Source organism: Morus notabilis, unplaced genomic scaffold (assembly GCF_000414095.1).
Source record: "Morus notabilis unplaced genomic scaffold, ASM41409v2 Scaffold1421, whole genome shotgun sequence".
NCBI classification, from domain to species: Eukaryota; Viridiplantae; Streptophyta; class Magnoliopsida; order Rosales; family Moraceae; genus Morus; species Morus notabilis.
This window is the reverse complement of record NW_010363533.1, coordinates 71873-92898: the sequence shown is the minus strand read 5'-3', so window position 1 is coordinate 92898 and position 21026 is coordinate 71873. Positions and strand designations below refer to the sequence as shown.

Sequence of the window (21026 nt, the reverse complement as noted above, 5' to 3'; positions counted from 1 at the left end):
TTATCTTGCTATCAGAAATAACGGTTTCACTCACGTGAAACACACGTGATTCACTTCCCCAAACAGATTGGACCACCATTGCAACTACAAGTGTAATTCAAGGAGAATTTAACTTATTAAATCTGTTTTGGGATCAATTTGTCATAAACTTTAATTCAGGGACTTTTTAATCTATTAACCCAAAAAATAAAAAACTTGGCGGGAAAATTAGAGCAACTTGGCGGGAAAACCGTCTGAATTTTTTTTTTTTTTTTTTTTTTTTTTTTTTAATTATGCGCAAGATAAAACCGTCTAAAATTCCTCTTTTCTTAATTTATTTTGCTTTCTTCCTCGTAAAATCGAGATTTGTCCCCCCAAAAATTTTCTCACTTTTGTCTCTGGGGTTTCCAGAGATGTTCTCCTCCAGCCAGTTCGATTCCTCCACCCCATTCTCCGGCGGCGGCTTCATGTCTTCGCAGTCAACTCAGGCCAACGATGCCGCTCCGTCTCCGGCGAGGGTAAGCCCTTCTTTAACTTATTTAAAATACGCCTTTTCTCCCGTTTGGCTTCCGAGAAAGTGCGGGAAAGGGGATATTGTATATTAGGGAAAGCCCTGACGATGCCTTGTCTATGTCACCCAGGATCTAGCACCAAAACATAATGAAAATGAAGAGAAGGGGAAAAGAAAAAGAAATTAACGGACATTGTTTTTGTTTATAAAGTTTTGTTTTGAGAAATGTAATAGATCGTTTACGATTTTTTGATGTGATCCGCAATTAAATTTTCAACTTTTTTTAATAAAATTGTTGGATTAGGTGTCTTGAGTGAATTTAATTTCTACTTTCGAATAGTTTCTCGTATGAGAGAGAAATTAATTTTTCCTAATTATCGTCGGAGAAAGCAAGATATGTATGTGTATTGTCCTTTTCTTTGGTTCCTAATTGTTATAATTTGTTTTTCATCACTGTTACAGGGTCGCCAAACTAATAGATTGATTCCGGTGACTGTGAAGCAAATAAGTGAAGCAGATCATTCTGGTGATGAAAAATCGAATTTTGTGATCAATGGTGTTGAAGCTGCTAATGTATGCTATTTATATTGTTGCTGAAAAAGTATTCGTTTCCCCCCCTCTTGTGCTATATTCTAAAATCCATAAAGACTATGAATTACCATATTAAAGGCCTTGTCTTTTGTTGTCATTAATATCTGAGATTTTTTATTCCTGACTGCTTTAGGTTACTATGGTTGGGATGGTGTTTGAAAAAACAGAGAGAAATACTGATGTCAGTTTTTTCCTCGACGATGGAACTGGACGAATCAGCTGCAGAAGATGGTAATGGTTCGAGTTTTTTCAGAATTCCTTTTGCACAGTAGAATTACATATTGTTCAAAGTTTGGCTGTACTTCTTTTTTTGCTTGTTAAGAGTTTAGTTTGATGCAAATCCGCATATGTGAGCTAAAAAGGTGCTTTTAATAATGTAAATCCAATAATGATAATGCATGAACCAATCATATGAATGTAACTGGACATACACTATGTGCAACAATAATTTTTATATATGGGCATGCAATATGGGAATTCTTGGATAGTTTGTGTCATGCAGAATACTAGTTAAAACCATGTTAACTTGTTATCAGGGTGAATGAGAGTTTTGATGCAAAGGAAGTGGAAGGAATACAGTTAAGTTTCCTGTCCTTTTTTAGTAATATTTGTATATAAGACTTAAGTTTTGGTATTGTATTATAAGGTTATTCTGATCTGTAATTTATTTTGCAATAGAGATGGCATGTATGTTCGTGTTAATGGGCACTTGAAAATCTTTCAAGGTAATCGACAAATAGGTGCTTTCTCTGTGAGGTATGGCTCAAACAGTTCCTTTCCTTTTTTAATTTAGACATTTTGAATTTTGTGGATTTATTTTGTCAAATTTGTTCGAATAGGTTTGCGAAGTTGTTGCTGTAGGGATTACTATTGATTTTTTTTTTGGATAATGTAACCATGGATTTCCATTTAAGGTTGTTGTTTACATAAGCACAAAACATATCAACAGTTGGTGACTTTTTTTTAAGAGAGTTATTTCGGATCAACACGTAAATATTTAATTATAAGCCCAAAACATATTAAATGATGAAATATGGTGAGTACAATTATAAGTGTCTGAACTCTTCCTGCTTTAATACTATGAAAACATAAAAAGAGAATTCAAAATGATAACTTTCTCTAAATTGTGTATTGTTAAGAACTCAAGAGGGAGTATTTTCATACATGAAAGATAAAATCAAATAAGAAACTACATTACTGAGGTACTTACAATCAGGGATAGTTATTAGTGGCAGAGCCACATTGTTGTGAGGGGGAGCCGTGCCTCCACTCAACTTTTGTATTTTATTTATGCTCCGTTTTACAAGAAAAATTTTAAATGTGCCCCTACTACATTAAATGAAATATGCTGTGTGCCCTAGTTGAATAATTGAAATATATGACTATTGAATACTACTTTTATTTTTTTTTTACGGCGGCCCTATTGAAAAAAATTTCTGCCTCCATCACTAATAGCTACAATTTGCGATTAGTCAAGTGTATGCTCCCATAAGTAAGCACAACAATGTTAACGCTTTTTATCACTTTCTGCAGTGATACAGTTACGGCTTAACTTTCTCTCTCTTTTCTAGTGAATTGCCTTTTTCTTTTTCCTTCCAGATAGGCATTATCTTTTTCATATCTAAAGTGAAAATACGAGTCACAAAATCATTATAGAGGCGGAACTTGAAGCCCATGGTGAAAAATAAAAGCTTCTTGAGCATCTCGGTCGTCTATTCTGCCGGTTGTAGTACATGATAATATCTAACTTTTTTTTTCCTTGTGTTTCAGGCCTGTGACGAAATTTGATGAAATTTCGTTTCACTTTATCGATTGCATACACAACCACTTGCAGAGTTCCAAATCTCGGGTACTTAAGTTAAACGTGCGACATTGTGCATTAGTAATATGCGAATGTCTTATCTCTCTCTTTTTTTTTTGTCTGATATGAATGCCTTGTCTTTATTACAAATGTGAAAATTACAGGCATGCTGGTTTGTTTGATCGTTTTTTGTTTCTAAAGTTAAATGGGGAGTGAGGATCTTCTCAATACTGTGCTCAATGGAGATCCCCACTCTTCATGTCACTTATAAAACGTAAGAACAGTAGTGTAACTGTGAAACCAAGCTGGCCATAATTGCATGGTACATAACTATATATGTTTATGTTCATATATCTTGTGTCTTACTCTTTGTATATATTTGTTGATTTCTTGTACCGATTCAAGCAGCAAGGAAATTCTGCCACTCAACCTGAGACTGCAGATGCATCTTTGAGCACTCCTCTGAGAAGTGGATCAAATGGATATCAGACAGCCTCATCCTCATTAAGTCAAGTACGAGTTTTGGCCAACAATTTATTTTTTCAAGATATTTCTGTCAATGAGTAGTTTGACATAAGTAAAATAATTCATATTCGTTTCTTCTAGCTATCTGGGCAAATTAGTTTCGATGCACAAAAAGGCTGTGACCAGTTGATCCTCGACTATCTGCAGCTGCCTTCAAGCAGGTAAGTTGGTGCGCTTTATCCTTCATTTTTGGTTTCATCAGTATTGCCTTGTTTACTATAAGATGGCTTAGCTGTCTCTAAGTTGTAAATGCCAAGCTTTAGGTTTAATGTGCAATGACAATTCTGCTTATCAGAATTTTCTCATGTTAGTTTATTTTCTTTCTTTATATTGCATGTTCTGAACTATTTTGGACGGTTCTTGATTGTAGTGTGAAGGAGAAGGGGATACATAGAGATGAACTTTCCCAACAGCTAAAAATTCCCGTGGAGAAAATAATGTATCTCTCTCTCTCTCTCTCTCTCTCTCTCTCTCTATATATATATATATATATATATGTATGTATACATACACATTTTTTTTTTTCCTGTTTTCCTATTTTCGTGTTTGTTTGGAACATACTCCATGCAGAGAGAAAAATCTAAATTCATAAAATCTCACTTTTCTGTACCAGGGAATCAATTAGATCTCTAGAGGATGAAGGTCTGATATATTCCACAATTGATGAATTTCACTTCAAATCAGCTGCATAGGGTCGATAAATCTTCTGGAATTTAGCCTCATCTTGCAGTACCTTTCTGAATGCTGTTACTTTATATTTCTTTCTACTGTTTTGAACAGGCAGTCTATCATATGTACTTTTCAAGGCGTTCCCGTAGTAGATATATAGTTAGAACTAGGGGTGGCAATTCGTGTCACGTGTCGTGTTCGTGTCGTGTTTTGATCGTTTTTTTAAAATTTTCAGTCAATCTGAACACGACCCGTGACACGAAATTTTTTAAAAACCGCAACACGAACACGACACGACCACTTTACGAGCTGACACGACACGACCCGAAAATGACCCGTGACATGAAATTGAGCCGTGAACCCGAAATTGACACGAAAATTGTATACTTTTGTTTAGTTTTTGACATATTAGAAATAACTTAAAATTCATAACACACTAAATTACAATAACATCCATTGAAATTAAGCAAATAATAGTATAAGATTTTGAGTATAACTATCATGATATCATAAGTTCATAATAAAATTTAAAATATGAAATGAAAAATATATGTATTTTTTAGTTTTTTACGAGTTTCGTGTCGTGTTCGGGTTAGGCAGGTCCAACCTGAAATTGACCTGTATTTTTCGTGTCAATTTCAAGTCGATCTAATTCTGACCCGAACTTCTTTTTTCTCAACCCTAACCCGTAAAATTCGTATCGTTTTCGAGTCGTGTCGTGACCCATATTACCGGCCTTAGTTAGAACCGAACCCGTTTTTTGTTTTTTTGTTTTTGTTTTTGTTTTGGTGACATGAAGCAGCATCTGTTTGATCTGTGTAATGTTAAAGATTTTCTAACTTACCTTGAAAAATGAGAGGAAAGATAAACAGATTATTCCAAAATCTTTTGAAGTTTATTTGAGAAAAAAGTCTAATAATTAGACTTTGGTTGAGTGAATTTCATCATTCAGGAAGTTGTGCCAATGTTCTAAACGGGAATTGGTCAGTACCTTATATTGGAATTAACCCAAAAAAAAAAAGCATCCTTTTTCTTTCTTTTTTTTGCCCCTAAAAGGAGTTCTATATAATCATGTGTTTATCTTTTAAGCATTGTTATTTGTTATCATTGGAGACAAAATAAAAGAATCGGATTTCATTCTGCAATTTTAATATACCATTATATATGCGATAACTGCATCATTAATGGTGATAAAAATATTCCTCATCTTATAGATGATTATAAGTTACACGAATTGTGGGGTGATTTCTTTCAAGGCATAGCTTGGTGATATTGGTTCCTTATTGTAAAGCTTCTTACGCTCCTCCAATCCAAATGCTGTGCACGCGGCATACATCATCCGTTTTATGTCATTTTTTGCTGGTGGTGAAGCGGATTAACAAGAAAAGGTGACATAACCAGAGCCTTGCAAGATGATAATCCCACTTGGCCCTAGGGCTAACAATTTTAGACACGGCACGATGAAACGATATGAGATAAATAAGTTTGAATTACACGATTATTAATTAGGTCGTTAACGGGTTGACACGAATAATACAAAAATAAATGGGCTGGATTTGTGTCAGTCCGTTTAATACGCTTAACCCATTTAGTTATACGGGTCATTAACGGATCAACACAACACGGCACGGCCCGCCCGTTTATAAACCATATACAAAAATAAAAAATTTATAAAAAATTAAAAAAGACATTCAACCTTATGACATTTATAAAAAGACATCCATGAATAGGTTAAAGTAACTGGATACTAATTTTAGAGCGTAGTTAGGCATTCAACATCAAATAAGACATTTTCCTATATTTATTTTATGTTTTATGCATTTAAACATTTAAATGTTTGGTTATGTTTTTAAACTTATTTAGATGTACTTGGTTATATTTTCAAACTTCTTTGGATATTTGGTAATTGGTCATGTTTTGAAACATATATACATGATAATCTAGTATTATCATATATGTGTGTGTGTTTGATATTTGAATATTTTTATGTGTGTTGGCTATTATGGAGAATTGGAGAATTTATGTTTTTCTTATTATATGCTCGCCAGATTTTGACTATAAGTGATATTAAGTAGTTAATTAATATTAGTTTTGAATACAATATTAAATTTTGCTATTTTTGCTAGTTGGGTCATAAACGTGTTTTTTTGTGTCTACTAGTCACGGCCCGTTTAGTAATCATGTTTGCGTGTCGTGTCGTGTTAACCGTCTTATTAGCGTTTCGTGTTCGTGTTTGAGTTTTTGATACGTTTATTAATCGTGTCGTGTTTATATTTAATATAATCGTGTCATCCCGAACACGATACGCAACACACAAATTGCTAGCCCTACTTAGCCCCACGCAGAAATCATGTGTTGGAGTTGGGATTGTCACATTTGTAGGGTTAAATGCCTCCATAAAAGTTATCTGGGTACGCCATCTTTTATCCCCATAACCCTTTTCGTTATTAAAAAAAAACATAAATAAATAAAAAAAACCAAGAAAAGAGATACAAAAACAGCAAAATTCAAGGCTGAAAGCACTTTGCTTTCAGAACGGGGGGACAGCTTCGGCAAAACCTAAATCAAAAGAGCAGGCATTAATAGAACAAGGTACTTTAATAGCTTCCTAGGACTCTTAAAAAGACTCAAGTAATTTGGATGTAGGCGCTTCATTGATATCCCACAACACAAGGTGTAAGAACAGATCATGATGTTCTAACTCCAAATAATTCTTATATATATATAACTCTTGAACAATCTAAACAACTTTATAATCTATAGATTTATCAATGTGAGCAGAATGGGATCCGTCCAAAATCTTATTCCAATGGTTTCATCTCATGTGTCCATGTTCCAAACAGTTTTAAAAGGTGGCAAGCTAATTACAAACTAATTACATATTCAGCCAATTAAACATCTTAGTGCTGACATAATTAGTCAGAAATAATGGATTGGGAAAATTTAGTCCAACCTTGGGATAACTTTGTCCAGCTCAGAACTTGTACATCACTCCAAAACGGTTCTGGGGGTAAAATTGATAATTATTGTGATTTTCTTTGGGACTTACGAAAGGTGTATTCTGAGCCAAATTGGAATGTGTATAATTCCCAGCTCGCGTAGTTTTCTTCATTTCTGTCATTGTGATTTTTCTTTTCTAGAATGCTACAATGCTACAATGTATATGTATATGTATATATGTAGTCTCCATTAATACCAAAGTAACACTAAAAATTCGATATGAATTACAAAGTGCGCGGACACACAAACATCATACATGTAATGAGTGATCCTGATCAGTATGCAAGCTAGTAGCTAATATTGGTTTTTCATTGTCTTTCCAATCTAGGACCTGGGTAATTATAATCATTTCCAATACTAATTTATATATCTTAATCTCTATTACCAACTTTTTTTTATTAATCTGTTCGTGAATAATATATTGCTGTGCATTGGAAATAATTATAATGATTACACATATCCATGGTTTGCGTTTCATTAATTTCTATAGACACATGCAAGATCAAGCCGGCAGTAAAATATGTTGCTAAAGGACAGATCAACATCAACTATATGTATTATATAGTAACCTTCTGATAAACAAATAAAATTTCTCACAATAGAAACTCCATAGATACACAATCATGAGTATCGATCTTGTAGTTTTCTTAGTTTACTTTTTGATTATCCTTCCAGTCATTTGCTGGGTATTTATGAGAGCACACCTTCATTCTTAAACTGATCATGAAACCCTAGTATATGTACCTTTTAGTTATCAAATAATCTTCTAGACCAACATTGCTATAAAATATGCCAAGTGTACTTTTTAAATACACACAAACACAAACAAACAAGACTACACAAAGGCCATAACTAGAGATGTATATTTCAAAGCTTTTACTAATTTTGTGTAACCGAAAGACTTTTATATAAGGGCGTGATTCCATTCGCACATCCTTTTTTACTCTCTACATCCCCTTTTAACTACTCACCCTACATAATTTTTAAAGATTAGATTTATTTTTTACACACCTCTATTATTCCAGAATTGACCTTAACTATTTTAATAAGATTATTAATGTTTTGAGCACTTCATTTTTCTCTTTACAACCACCATTTTATTTTAATTTGTCATTTAAAAAATAAAACAAGCGGCATAATCAAAAAGAAAAAAGAAAAAAAAAAGCAAAATAAACAATTAAAAAGAAAAACCGAAAGCAAAAAAACTCAAAATAATAAATAAAAAGCTAAACAGAACAACAACGTAATTTGATCATATCAAAATGTATGATCATTGAAGACAAATTGATAAAAAAAAGTTAAAAAGCATATGACCACATGGGAAAAAAATGAAATGGAAAATATGCAATCAACAAAACTTTATAAAAAAAATGAAAAATTATATGATGTCTTAAGAAAATTAAATGATTAGTAACAAAAACACACACACACACACACACGAAATGGACGAAAGATAAATGGACAATTGTCATAGAATAAATAGAACAAAAAAAATAGTATATTTCCATGCAATGTTTTGGAATAGTCATTGAAAAGTGAAAAATAAAAATTAAGGTTTTGATAACACTAGTTTATAATTTGGGGATACGATATCATATGGGGTGTGTGGAGATCGAAAAAAATCATTAATTTCTTTTTTATGATAAGATTTAATATGTAATTAAGTCTATCATAATTGTCCCTTTTTGTCATTTTATATGAGGGTCCTTTTCAATAAGAAGTTTTAATTGAAATAGAGGTGTGGAGAGAAAAAAAAAGGTATGTGAATAGAATCACCCTTTATATAATTGTAAGGGTAATTTTTATGATAAGAAAGACTTTTTTTATCTTACTGGTATGTACTTTTGTTTTAACCGTTGGATTATTTTTTAACAATCATATCTGCGAGTGTTCATGTTAAAATATGAGATGTGCAACGCAGAACTACTTCCGGTCATAGATCTAATTGTTGAAAAATTAATCTAACGCAGAACTGCTTCTAGTCGTAGATTTAACAATTGAAATGTTAAACTAACGGTTAAAATAACAGTACCAACTGATAGAGAAAAAAAGCCTTCTCTCTAACAAGTAACTTTTTTTTTTTTTTGGCTAAAACTTTTTTATATGTTACCTTATAAGCAATTATTGTAACAACTCAATTGATTTTCTAACTGATACATATGGAGAAACAAATGTCAAGCAAATTTCATGCATTTTCCATGGATTATCAGAACACACTAGTACTACTAGTACGATGACAAGATTACGTGCATGAATATATATGCTACAACTTCCAATTTCCCTGGATTTCTCTAGACTTAACTACTTGCTAGCTTTCCTTTTTGTTTGTTCCCATTATATCTATTTTTCGTATCGTGAATTATTATTAACACTCTTAAGGGGTTTTGTGTGGTTTCCAGGTATCTATTTATGAACAAAAAAAAAAAAGCAATGTGGTCACGCATCAAACCTTCTAGTGAGGACGACATCAAACTTATATTCTTCAGAAAAAAAAAAAAAGGATTCTTAATTATTTCTTCTTTCGGATTAATTCCTTTTTCCTTTTTCCGCTACAATTTTAAGGATGTGCCAAGTGTCCCTTTAGACTTTTTCCCCATTACAAAAAGGTTGTGATGAACTGACACATCCCATTAGGACACGTGGCAGCCGACACATAAGTAGTCAGCTGGTGTCAGCATCTGCTTCACGTGAAGCTCCACAGGTACGTTTTTTGCCGTATCTTCATGACTCCCATAGATAGGGGACCTCGCCTATATATATACCTATATATATAAATAAATATATATATATATATATATATACGCATACCTATTTTTACTAATGTGTAGAATCATCCTAATGATCATCATCACGACCCAATCAACAAAAGTATGATCTTTGTATGATTGGGCAAGTGATTCTATGTACTACTATACTCCTCTTTTTCTCTCTGTCTCTAGTTTTTTATTGGATGCTTGAATATTATATATATGTATATATTATATATACATATACACATATAATAGAAATTCTTTCATCCCAATAGGGAAAAATAACCTTGTGGACGTCCATCCTAACTATAAACAAAGTCAACACTGAGACATGCATGAGTTTTTTAGCAAATATTATGAAAACTTATAAGCAATATTAGACATCTCTTAAAACGTATATAAACTTTAATCCAGCTTTAGATCATCTCTTAATCTTAATTTTTGATATGATCTTGTTCTTAATTGTAGGTCAACATTTATTGATAAATGGCTAGGGAACAAGTTGTAAAAATAATCTTGATTTTCTCAAAAGATTATCCCAAGTCCTAACACAGTATTAGTTACATATCTACTGCAGTTATATATCTTGGTCCTCTTAACTTTGAATTAATCCTTATCAATTTTTTGGCTGTGTATTGTAATTAGTCTACTAACTCTACCACCAATGACTGTAAATAGTTATTCTACGCTTTTCTCTATTTAGATATTGATAGTGTTTTCTTTCCTGTCTCAAACGTAAGTTTTTTTTTTTTTTAATACCAATTTTTAAAAGTCCATGACCTCGAAATATTACATCAATTTCGTCATGCATGACTTCATTTTTTTTTAACGAATGCATGACTTCATTTTGTTGGATTTTAACTATTCTTTCTTGTCTGTAAGGAAATAAATTTATATCAAACTAGTTCTTATGTTTGAATCTCGAAAATTACGTAAAATATATGTCAACTTATTTCAAAGATATTGTTGTACGCTATAGTTTTTTTGCTTGAACAGTATTATATACACACACATATATGACTATACTTGTACAGAAGAACTTAAATGGACAAACAATCTCCATCAATGTTGTTACTGTTCAAATATTCGGGTCACACATACCAAAGTATGACACGTGGCCCTATAGGCAATCGACACATATTATAAGCATCTTCTTTCTCTTTTTGCGATCATGATCATGTGACTGAGCAAACTATCAAATCATGGCATTTTCTTGACAAGTCAATTTCATTCCTGTGCTTATTGTCTCTTCGCTTGAAACACACTACTCATTGCCACTTCTTCTCACTAGTGACATGGCAATATGTGCATGAGATCATGAGAATTACCTTTTTGTTTCCTTCTTGTAAGTCATCCATTCATATTATTAATCATGGGAGAGTCTTATAATTACAAATATTACTTCACATTATTAGCTTTTTTTAATTTTTTTTTCAAGTTACTAGAATTTCACTTAATATATGATTCCTTGATTGGTATTACAAAAAAAAAAAAAAAAAATCCTTAAAAAGTACTTATGAGAATTCAGAGGAATGCATTAATATTTTTATATGATACAAACCGATCTCACAAACTTGCAAACTAAAATACTACAAATGATCATCACATGACTAAAAGAAAACACCCCCAATATTCTACAGTACACCTTATTCTACATGATACACACACATACATATATATATATATATATATATATAGCTAGAAACCAAGCACAGAATTGAAGTACAAACTAAAACCAACGACAAGAAACAAAGATTCCTAGCAAGCTAAGGAATGAGAGATATTCATCACATGCAGAGATTTATAATGCAAGAGATTTCATGATCATGGATGATGATCATGAGCTTCTTCACATATCTCTAACATGGAAGATATTGGGGTTTTTGATAACGATATCATACATGTAAACTGAGTTAAACCTGGAGAAGTCTCTGGGGAGGGAGATCAAGTCAATGGAAGATCTCTTGTGGAACTGGAAGAGATCAGGGTCCCCGCCGTAGTACCTCTCCCACCCTAATCCTGTCAATATCTGCTCCAGCGACGAATATGACGACACCACTTGCCCGGTTGGCAGGTGCACCAGGACCTTATTCCTCCGGGATGATGACCCGTGCCTCCCGTCCCCCGCCGACTCCGCCTGCGGGTTCTCCACAAGGTGCATCACGCCATTAGGCTTGAATACCCAAACACCAGACATTTTGATTTGATTGCTTGCTTGGATTGATTGATCCTATTAGGTTTTAGATTTTGTGTCTTTATTGTTTGTTTCTTCTAATATGTAGTGCTTAAAAAAAGAAGAAGAGAAGAGTAATAAGAAGCTTATAAAGCTGGGAAGAGAAGAGAGAAGTTGGTTTTGGTTGGTGTGTTGGGAATAGTTGAGGGGTTAGAGGGGGTATTTATACATGTCAAGAAGGCAGGAAAAAAAAGAGGATGAAAAACAAAAAAACAAGTGGGAAAACTATTACTACACTCTATTGGGGGAGTGAGAGTGTAAGAATTAAAAAGAAGGGGTTAATATTACATATAATTGTATAAAAAAAAGGAAGAAGAAAGGGTTATGTTAGTACTCATGATGATGGGCATGCCAATAGAATCTAGATATTGTGGGACCCAAGGGTATTAATTTATGAGGGCACATGGATGCTCATAGGGTGTGATTTAGGGCACAAGTTCCATCCGTGGGGGTGTGGGTGTATTTTTGGGCTTGGAGGAATCTAACCTTTGATTTACTTTTCTAATGGAGAATCTTTTATTTTTAAATTTTTTTTATATATGGGACAATATTTTTGCTTAATTATAAAAAGATTCATGAGAAGTAAAAATAATAATAAAAAGTTGAATTAAACAAAAGAATCGAAGTCAATGGGTAATTTAAAGAAAAAGATTTTTGCACTATATATTGGCACCCCCACTTACAATCACGACATTTTCACGTGAAGGGGAGGGGTGTGAGATGAGCTGGTTGGGAGATATTTCGTCTGAGGTTCTTTCTTTCTTTTGATATCATCAAGAAGTGTTGGTCATTTGGTAAACTGAAACCTTGGAGAGAGTTTGTTTTTTTGGCACGTGTTTGTCAAATCCTTGTCAATCCCGTTTGTTATGTGGTTTTCCTAAAGAAAAAGGAAAAAAAAATGGTATTTTCTTTTGTGGGTTTCTATCAGAATTTGTAAATTTAATTAGAATAATATATATTATTCCTAATTAATTGTGCCAATAATCAACAATATTTGTGGACACGTGCACTTTTTTTTTTCTTGTTCAAGTTACGTGATCATATCAACAGTACTGTAAGTGCTACAAAACTATATGTTCACAAAAAGAATAAGAACATAATTAAAAGTTGTTGGGAATGAATTACTTTGTAACTTAATTATTCGTGACCATTAATCTGATAAACCATCTATTTGTTTTATTGGACTTTAGTTGGATAAAGGAGAAAAATATTTTTTAGAATGCATGGTCTGAATTTTTACTCTTTACTCTTGATTATATCCTTTTTAGTTAAATAATTGATTAGTTAAAATGGTACTAATCAAAAGTATGAGGTAAAAATGCATATTCATACACATTAAATGTAAGTTCAATAATTTTCTTATTTTTTTTTTTTTTTTGTATTTTGTAAGATCTTGAATTTCTAAAGGATATTAAGAAGAGTGAAGAAGAAAAATCCTAATGATATTTTTATAGAAAAGTGTTGGCCAGACAATAGAAAAAGTGATCAAGATTCTCCTACCTTAAAAACTATATGTAGACAAATTCTCATCGCCATGTTTAATCAATACATGCATACTTTGGAGATAAAGATCATTGAATTGGGAAATGATCGTACTCTATTTATGAGTTAATTATATATTTTTAACATATAATATAAATTTTAACTTCAATATATAGATTTTTGTCTAATAAATGAGCGCGTGGATTAATTGAGAAAAGGGAAATTAAGTGCACTAAAGAGGACGGAATATAAGATGAAAAACGTTGATTGATATCTCTATATAAGTGCATTAATTTAAGAGAAATTAAAGAGACACAATTTATACAAGAGAATATTAGGTCCAATGATGTCGCTAAATGCATTCCGTACTGCATGGTGGTTGGCCCATCACATATTTTAATCATAATATAGACTGACCAGAATGATTGATAGTCAGTGTTGAAAAAAATATAAGCCTTGTAGACAAATCTAACTATACGTAAAAGAGTTAAAATTCTTTATCATGAAACTGTAGTGGCAACCCCCACTTAATTCATTATTTTTTTTTGGAAATTTTTTAACATTTTAATTTTTTGGTATTTTGGTATGTCTTTTAAAAATATTTTGTTCCTCACTTTATTCTTATAAAATTAATTTTTCTCATGTCTTCTTATTTTATTTTTTTTGTTAAAATAATTTTCTTTAAATGTGTTCATACTTAATCTTTTTCGTTAATTGTTATCTTTACACATATTTTTTTTTTAAAAAATAAGATCAAAAATCCTTAAATGGTTGTATAAATAAATCCCTCAATATTCAGTAAATAATAAACTCTTTAAGTATCTCTAATACGGCAATACGTGCGAAGCACGTTACAGAACTAGTTACAAGAAAATGTCCAACAAAAAATTAGGATGCCTTGGCATAGTTAAAAAAAAAATAATAAGCATTAATGTAATTCCATTATGACTAAAGCAATTAATAGTATTTATATCTTTTTCACTAAAACGTAAAAACAAATAACACACATAATTCACGGATAGATCAGAAAGATAATACCGTGGTTCATATGTTAGCTTTACCAACTCAATTAGAGTTATAAAGTGGGATCATCTTTCAGCCAAAAAAAAAAAAAAGCTCAATTAATAGATTACAATCATTAAACTAATTAATAATCACAATTTTCATAATATAAAAATATGGTGCAGACAATATGGACTATTATAAATATTAGCACTCTGGTATGTTTAGCAAGGTTGTCTTAGGCAAGATAAAAACTTTGACAGTGTTTGCGTATATGGTAGCATTATTCGCAGATATAATGACCACAAAAACCTTAGAAAGAGTAATTAATAAGGTCTCGTTGACTTCGCAGATTTGAGTTTTTAATTTGAGTTGAGATATGACATTTTTTTGAGAGCTTTTCACTGTAACAGAAAAAATTAAATGTGACATTTTCTGAGAATTTTTTATTATAAAAACTTAAAACTAAAAACTCAAATCGGTGAAATGAACGATACCTAAGTATCATAATATTCTTAAAACAAAAGAGAAAAAAACAAATTCATCAATATGCATAAATCACGTCAGTGTACTCATTAATATGACTGGGATCAGACAGTCCATTACTACAAATCACAATTCTATGATTGGGATATCTTACGATTCCTCAAAACCACTCAAATGAGCTAATTAGCTAGTCACCCCTTTTTCATGTATATATATATAATATTATATATCTAGGGTCAAATCAAGTTTTAATGAGACCTAATAAATTGCTTGTCAAAAGGACCACTTCATACCAAGTCTTCCACTCCAATATATATATATTTTTTTTTTATTTTTTCCAATTTATAAGGCGGCATGAAATTCATACTTTTGCTTAACAATGCCATGTCATGCCCATATGGCATCACATGGGCTATATGGTCCTGCAATTTTATAATTAGGGTCTTTTAGCGGCAACGCATGAGTTGTCAAAACCCTTTTTACAAATTTAACAGCTATAGCTACCCGCCAAAATGGACCAGTCAAATGTGGACAAACTTCGGATCCAAGGAAAGTACTTACATTTTGATATTTCTTTATATATATATATATATTTTATCTCTAAAATGTGCATTAATTTATGACATGGAACACTTAATTGTATTAGTGTATATATATATATATATGTAACAGTCATTAATAAATAGTTATATCATATATTTATTTTGAAACATCAAATTATATACAAATCAACATGTAATAATTGAGATTTTAATGATTTTAAGACATTAATCACAACGCACTAGAGTTTTTAATTCTTAATCTATATTATGGAGTTCTTCTAAAAAAAAAAAAAAAAAAAAAAACTTGGTGATTATAGTTCTAAATATATGTGTCGGCAGTCACTTTGTCAGCCGCCCGCAATGTTTTACGCACGTACTCGATCCACTTGCAAATTGCATGGTAAGATGTTATTCCAAATTCCAATTATCTTGTCAATGTGAACATTAACCTGTCATGATTCATGACTTTCTATAAATTTGACTTCTATAAATTCAGCTTGTTCACATAACAGATACGACAAAAGGTCGCATATATATATATATATATGTATATATCATTAAATCGTGGTTTTCCAATTGTTTATTAGGATTAGGTTAATTTGTTTTACTTACAAATCATTGAAATCAAGGCTGTTATATATATGTTTCCCTTCTAATATGAGAATTGCATATAAATTCTTTTGCTTTTTAATACATTATTCTTCTTAATCTAGAAATATATATGCTTTACAAACTCAAACACATGATATACCATGTCTCATCCCGTAAATAAAAAATAAATATTACATGTGATATCGAACTCGCGACTTTAACTCAAAAACATACTTTAAAGCTTAACTTGTGTACACACTTTCTATGGCCTCATTCGCTTCGCGGATTCGAGTTTTTAATTTAAGTTGATATGTGACATTTTTTGAGAGTTTTTAATTGTAGCAGAAAAGTTAGATGTGACATTTTTAAAAGCTTTTAACTATAAAAATCTAAAACTGAAAACTCAAATCAATTGAATGAGACCTATATATTCGTGCATGCATAGTTTCAACCAAAAAAAATTATTATAAAAGGACATTTTAGTTAGATTAATCGTGTGTTAAGTGCGTAAAGAATTATGAACATATGATCTTTTTAACAGGATGAATATTGAAATATTGTATTAACTAATCGAATCTAAGAACTAAAATTTGGCCGATATTATACCACACAATAGATGACAAGGCGCACAAAATTTACCTAACATATAAACAATATTCAACAATATTTATAATCTAGATATAACAAGCAAAACTAAGCCTACGAAATAATTAGTCATTTAGTTGAAAACATGATAAACAGAAATACATTGCAAATTATGAATCTCAAACTTAAGGGAAACTATTCGATACAACACCACAGAAATACCTCGTGGACGGGATTGTAATGGATTGAGTTACTCAAACTGTAGTTATTCAACTTCAATTCAATTTTCATGTCTTATATATTTGGTTACATTAAATAAGGATATACTAATTGTTTATGAATTTTATTCGATTATTCTACAAGTTGCTTAATTCTAATGCAATCTCACAGTAAAAAATGCACATTTGTACGATCAATAAGTATTCTCTAGTACCACTATAGTGCCACGTAAGGATCTGCTGATCGAGCTTAATAAAGCCATGACATTGCAATCGATATCCGAGAAGATCAAATGAAAATGAAGGGGAAAAAAAAAAAAAAGGAAAACATTATAGATATCATCAATGTAAATCCATGAAGTTGAATAATAATGGTGGTCCTATGAAGACTTTTGTTGCACGTTTGGAGAGTAAAATTGATTCCAATGTCCCCTCAAGCAGTGAGTAGAGTGTGTGAGAGCATGGGAAAGGGCAGTGGGCAGAGAAGGCCTTGTGGATATCATGTATGGCTTTTCCCATCCAAGCCCCGAGTCCTATTCTTTTCTATGCCTCTTTGTGTTCCTCTTTAGGCCTTCCTTTGGACCCCACAATTCTAGGGCTTCCCTGATTGGCTAATTACTTCCCGCAATGTCCACTCGTGACTTCCACGTGTAACAACCTCATGACGGTAGCCGTCTTTCTACATCTAATGCTTAGGGACCAATTGGCTATGTGTCAATATTTTACCAACACTACTGTTCAGATCTTGTTCCATGACCCAGATTGCCAGATCATCACCACCAGTGTCTATCTTCCTCTTCTTCCTTTTTTTGAAAGGTCTTCCTCTTCTTTTTATCATCGACTAAGGAAAATATAATATATATATATATATATATATATCTGTTCATATATGCTTTATTTATGGTCTCTCTAGTGGGATGTTTTAGAGGTCAAACACTATAACAAATTTAATCATCCAAAGATTGTTAAACATCTCAAACATGTACATTGTCATGTTACATTTTTCACTTCTACATGCGTGCTATGTTGGAAGAATTGTTCCACTGGTGCTTAATAAGTTAATTTTATAGGTTGGTGAGGATCCATTTTAGTCGTGAACACTTAGCATAATACTTATATATATAGAATTAAGGGGGACATTAATCTTATATATAGTAGAGAATACTTGTTTGATTGTATATATGAATGCGTGTTTTCTTATTGTCAAATCATACCCAGAATTAAGAAGTACTATGCAAATAACAAGAATTTATTTGATTGTTTAAAAATATGAGACACAAAAGTACCAAAACTATTTTTGAAAGCGGATCTTGCCTTAATTTAGGGAACTACAGGAACAGAATTTGTGTATTGCCCTATTATGTATGCATGTTGCGCACACTCTTGCATACGCACATAGACTTCCTACTATCTAGGATCTGATATAATAAGAGGAGTAAATTGCATTGTTCTACCATCAACTATTTATTTTTTGCATAACAGATTCCAAACTTTTAAGCTTAACAAAATGCGTCCTGAATTTTAAAATCAGTTGCAATTGAGGTCCAACAGCTAATGAACATTATCAAATTGACGGTGTAAAAAAAGAGATTCACAAATGAAAGGTAAGCATCGTCATTTTTCAAACCAATGTCACGTGCAAATCACTTGTCTCCAACTGTCAATTTGATAATGCTATCAACTATTGGACTCCAATTGCTATTTAGTTTAAAGTTCAGAGTGCGTACATTTAGCCAAAATTAAAAGTTTAGAATCCATTATACCAAAAAAAAAAAAAAAATTAATAGTTAATTAGGGTGCAATAATGCAATTACAAGAGAATTTTCAATGTAATTAAATGAATGTGCCAGTCACAAATTTTGATATTCGGATAGTAAATTTCTCTTCAATATAATGTTATTTTTGGTGGCACACTTAAACATATATGCATAGTTGGTGCTCATATACTAAATTACACTAAAAATAGTTGCATGGAAGAATGTTTTCCTATCAAAATGCCAAAATTTGAATTAAATCATAGAATTATTTGTGCTGTGTTGCACTGTTTGGGTTTGAGTCTTCTTTTTCAACACTTCATACTCATTAATTCTCGTCAAATGAAAGTGTTGGTATATAGTAAGCTTGCTATCCCTTTAAATAGTACTCGTTATAGAAACACACACACACACATATTTGTTCTTCCTATAACATATATAAGTAATAGCAAATAGGGGATTGAATCAAATGTGGTGTCTAAAAATTAAAAAATGAAGGAACAAACTCCAGCACTTGTATAACTTAAATTAAATTGATTTTGATATCTTCTAGAATCCTTTTAATTTAGCTATTAATCGTTCTTGATCTCTAAGCTAATTGTCTTGTAATTCAAGTCTAGAATGATTCTGATTTGTGCTCTACAACTGTTCATTATCCAATCCTGATCTGGAAAAGGTATACAGAAGCCAGAAAGAAAATCTGGAGGAGAGAGAGAGAGAGAGAGAGGAATAAGAAGAATCACGAAGCCATGCCAACTGTATACAATACATAAGCACTTTTCTCATATAAATCCCTATAACCCAACACAAGACTCTCTCTCTCTCTCTCTCTCTCTCTCTCTCTCAGTTTACATATATTTTTCATCAGCGATTAAATTTGTCGTCTCTCTCTCTCTCAGTTTACATATATTTTTCATCAGCGATTAAATTTGTCGTTTGTTGGAGGTGCTTGGATCTTGGAGAACAAATCCACATCAGCAGGATTTTCCATATTTTCCAAGTCATTCTTCCGATTGCAAATCTTTATTAAATTTTTTTATTTTCTGGTCCTACCAAACGGATTTGGTGGGGACAAAACCCTAAATTCCATGATATACACCACAAACTTTTAGTTTTCATATTTCCTATAGTTCTAATGTGATGTACACCACAAAACTTTATCGATTAGCTTTTATCCCATGATTTATATATATCCCAGTGGGAATCAAGAGAAAGGTAAGACTCCACTACAATATGTATATATGTATATAAAAATATATATATTTATATATGTCGTACTCGTCACTACCTAACATAGATAAAAGAGAATCATATATACCCCAAAAACTTCATCTATACGGATAAAAGAAAGTCTTTTGCCTGAAACCAATTATAACGAGGTTCACATCATAAATATATCATATTGTAGAATGATGCTTAAAGTTAATTTTGCATTTTTAATTCCCATTAACTTCTTGTGTCAACCTTTGATTTAGTAAAGGTTATGTGGTGATAAACTTTGGTTTTTATAATTGGAATTTTAAGAATAAAGCAATGATCAATTATAGACAATCCAAATTATACTACATCTTTTTTTTTTTATCACACATCAAAGATCATATACGTACTCACATCACAACAATACTGGCATTCTAGCAAAAAAAAAAAAAAAAAAAAAAAAGAACCGGCACTAAACTGACAACTATTATTAACAAATTTAAAGAGGAGAATTCCAAATAGAAGCATTATAAATTTTCAACACTAATATTGGAGAAAAAATAATAATTACTTGGAATCAGAATTAGGCACAAAGATTGTTTAAAGACTCTGATAATTTAAAATATACTTGGATAAACTACTACGTAATTAATTAATACAGTGAGTGATTAGACCAAAAGCTACCAATGACAAAGGATATTAAACTATTATAAAAGGTAATATGGTACTCAATAAACTCATCATGCTCAGCAAATATATTGGGTGACTTTTCTGGAAATATTTAGTAATTTTTTAAAGAAGAGTCCTATTGCTTTTTTTCTTTTCATCTCTATAACATACCAATATATGAATACTTTTGACATACGTAATTTTACTAATTTGATTTGTGTCCATGAGATTGTACCTGTCTAGATGACATGACGCATCATATTAATAGAGTTTTAAACTATAGTGCTTCTTGCCTAAACAACATTATCATATGAAAATCTTCTCTGTTTTTGGTGGCGTGCGTTTTGGCTAGGATCAACTAGTATTGTTTTTTAGAGAGAGATTCTTTCTTTATTTTTGTTATTATTTTTTATTTTTTGGGACCTTTTGGCTATATGGAGA

The 21026-nt window shown here is 31.7% G+C and overlaps 2 protein-coding genes across 3 annotated transcripts; one reads left to right on the top strand and one right to left on the bottom strand.

The window, feature by feature from the left end:
* Positions 1 to 335: 335 nt before the first annotated feature.
* Positions 336 to 4285, top strand: LOC21387928 (replication protein A 32 kDa subunit A). Of its 2 annotated transcripts, none has more exons than XM_024169767.1 (10): positions 336 to 497; positions 953 to 1063; positions 1215 to 1312; positions 1618 to 1659; positions 1760 to 1837; positions 2852 to 2930; positions 3291 to 3395; positions 3489 to 3568; positions 3778 to 3846; positions 4021 to 4285. In XM_024169767.1, exons 1-10 carry the CDS (start codon positions 393 to 395, stop codon positions 4097 to 4099), a joined length of 846 nt encoding a protein of 281 aa, XP_024025535.1. In that variant the 5' UTR covers positions 336 to 392; the 3' UTR covers positions 4100 to 4285. The 2 variants fall into 2 exon arrangements, with proteins under 2 accessions (XP_024025535.1, XP_010102854.1); XM_010104552.2 differs by having other exon boundaries at positions 3288 to 3395.
* A 7390-nt stretch (positions 4286 to 11675) lies between these two features.
* Positions 11676 to 12023, bottom strand: LOC21387927 (flowering-promoting factor 1). Its single transcript, XM_010104551.1, has one exon. The coding sequence runs from the start codon at positions 12021 to 12023 to the stop codon at positions 11676 to 11678; it is 348 nt and encodes a 115-aa protein (XP_010102853.1).
* Between the last annotated feature and the right edge of the window lie 9003 nt (positions 12024 to 21026).

Bases quoted from the DNA above. Each gene is read 5' to 3' on its own strand.
- LOC21387928 (XM_010104552.2), top strand. From the start codon at position 393: ATGTTCTCCTCCAGCCAGTTCGATTCCTCCACCCCATTCTCCGGCGGC. The intron at 1,064-1,214 runs GTATGCTATTTA...TGACTGCTTTAG, and splicing joins ATGGTGTTGAAGCTGCTAAT to GTTACTATGGTTGGGATGGT. The intron at 3,569-3,777 runs GTAAGTTGGTGC...TCTTGATTGTAG, and splicing joins CTGCAGCTGCCTTCAAGCAG to TGTGAAGGAGAAGGGGATAC.
- LOC21387927 (XM_010104551.1), bottom strand. From the start codon at position 12,023: ATGTCTGGTGTTTGGGTATTCAAGCCTAATGGCGTGATGCACCTTGTG.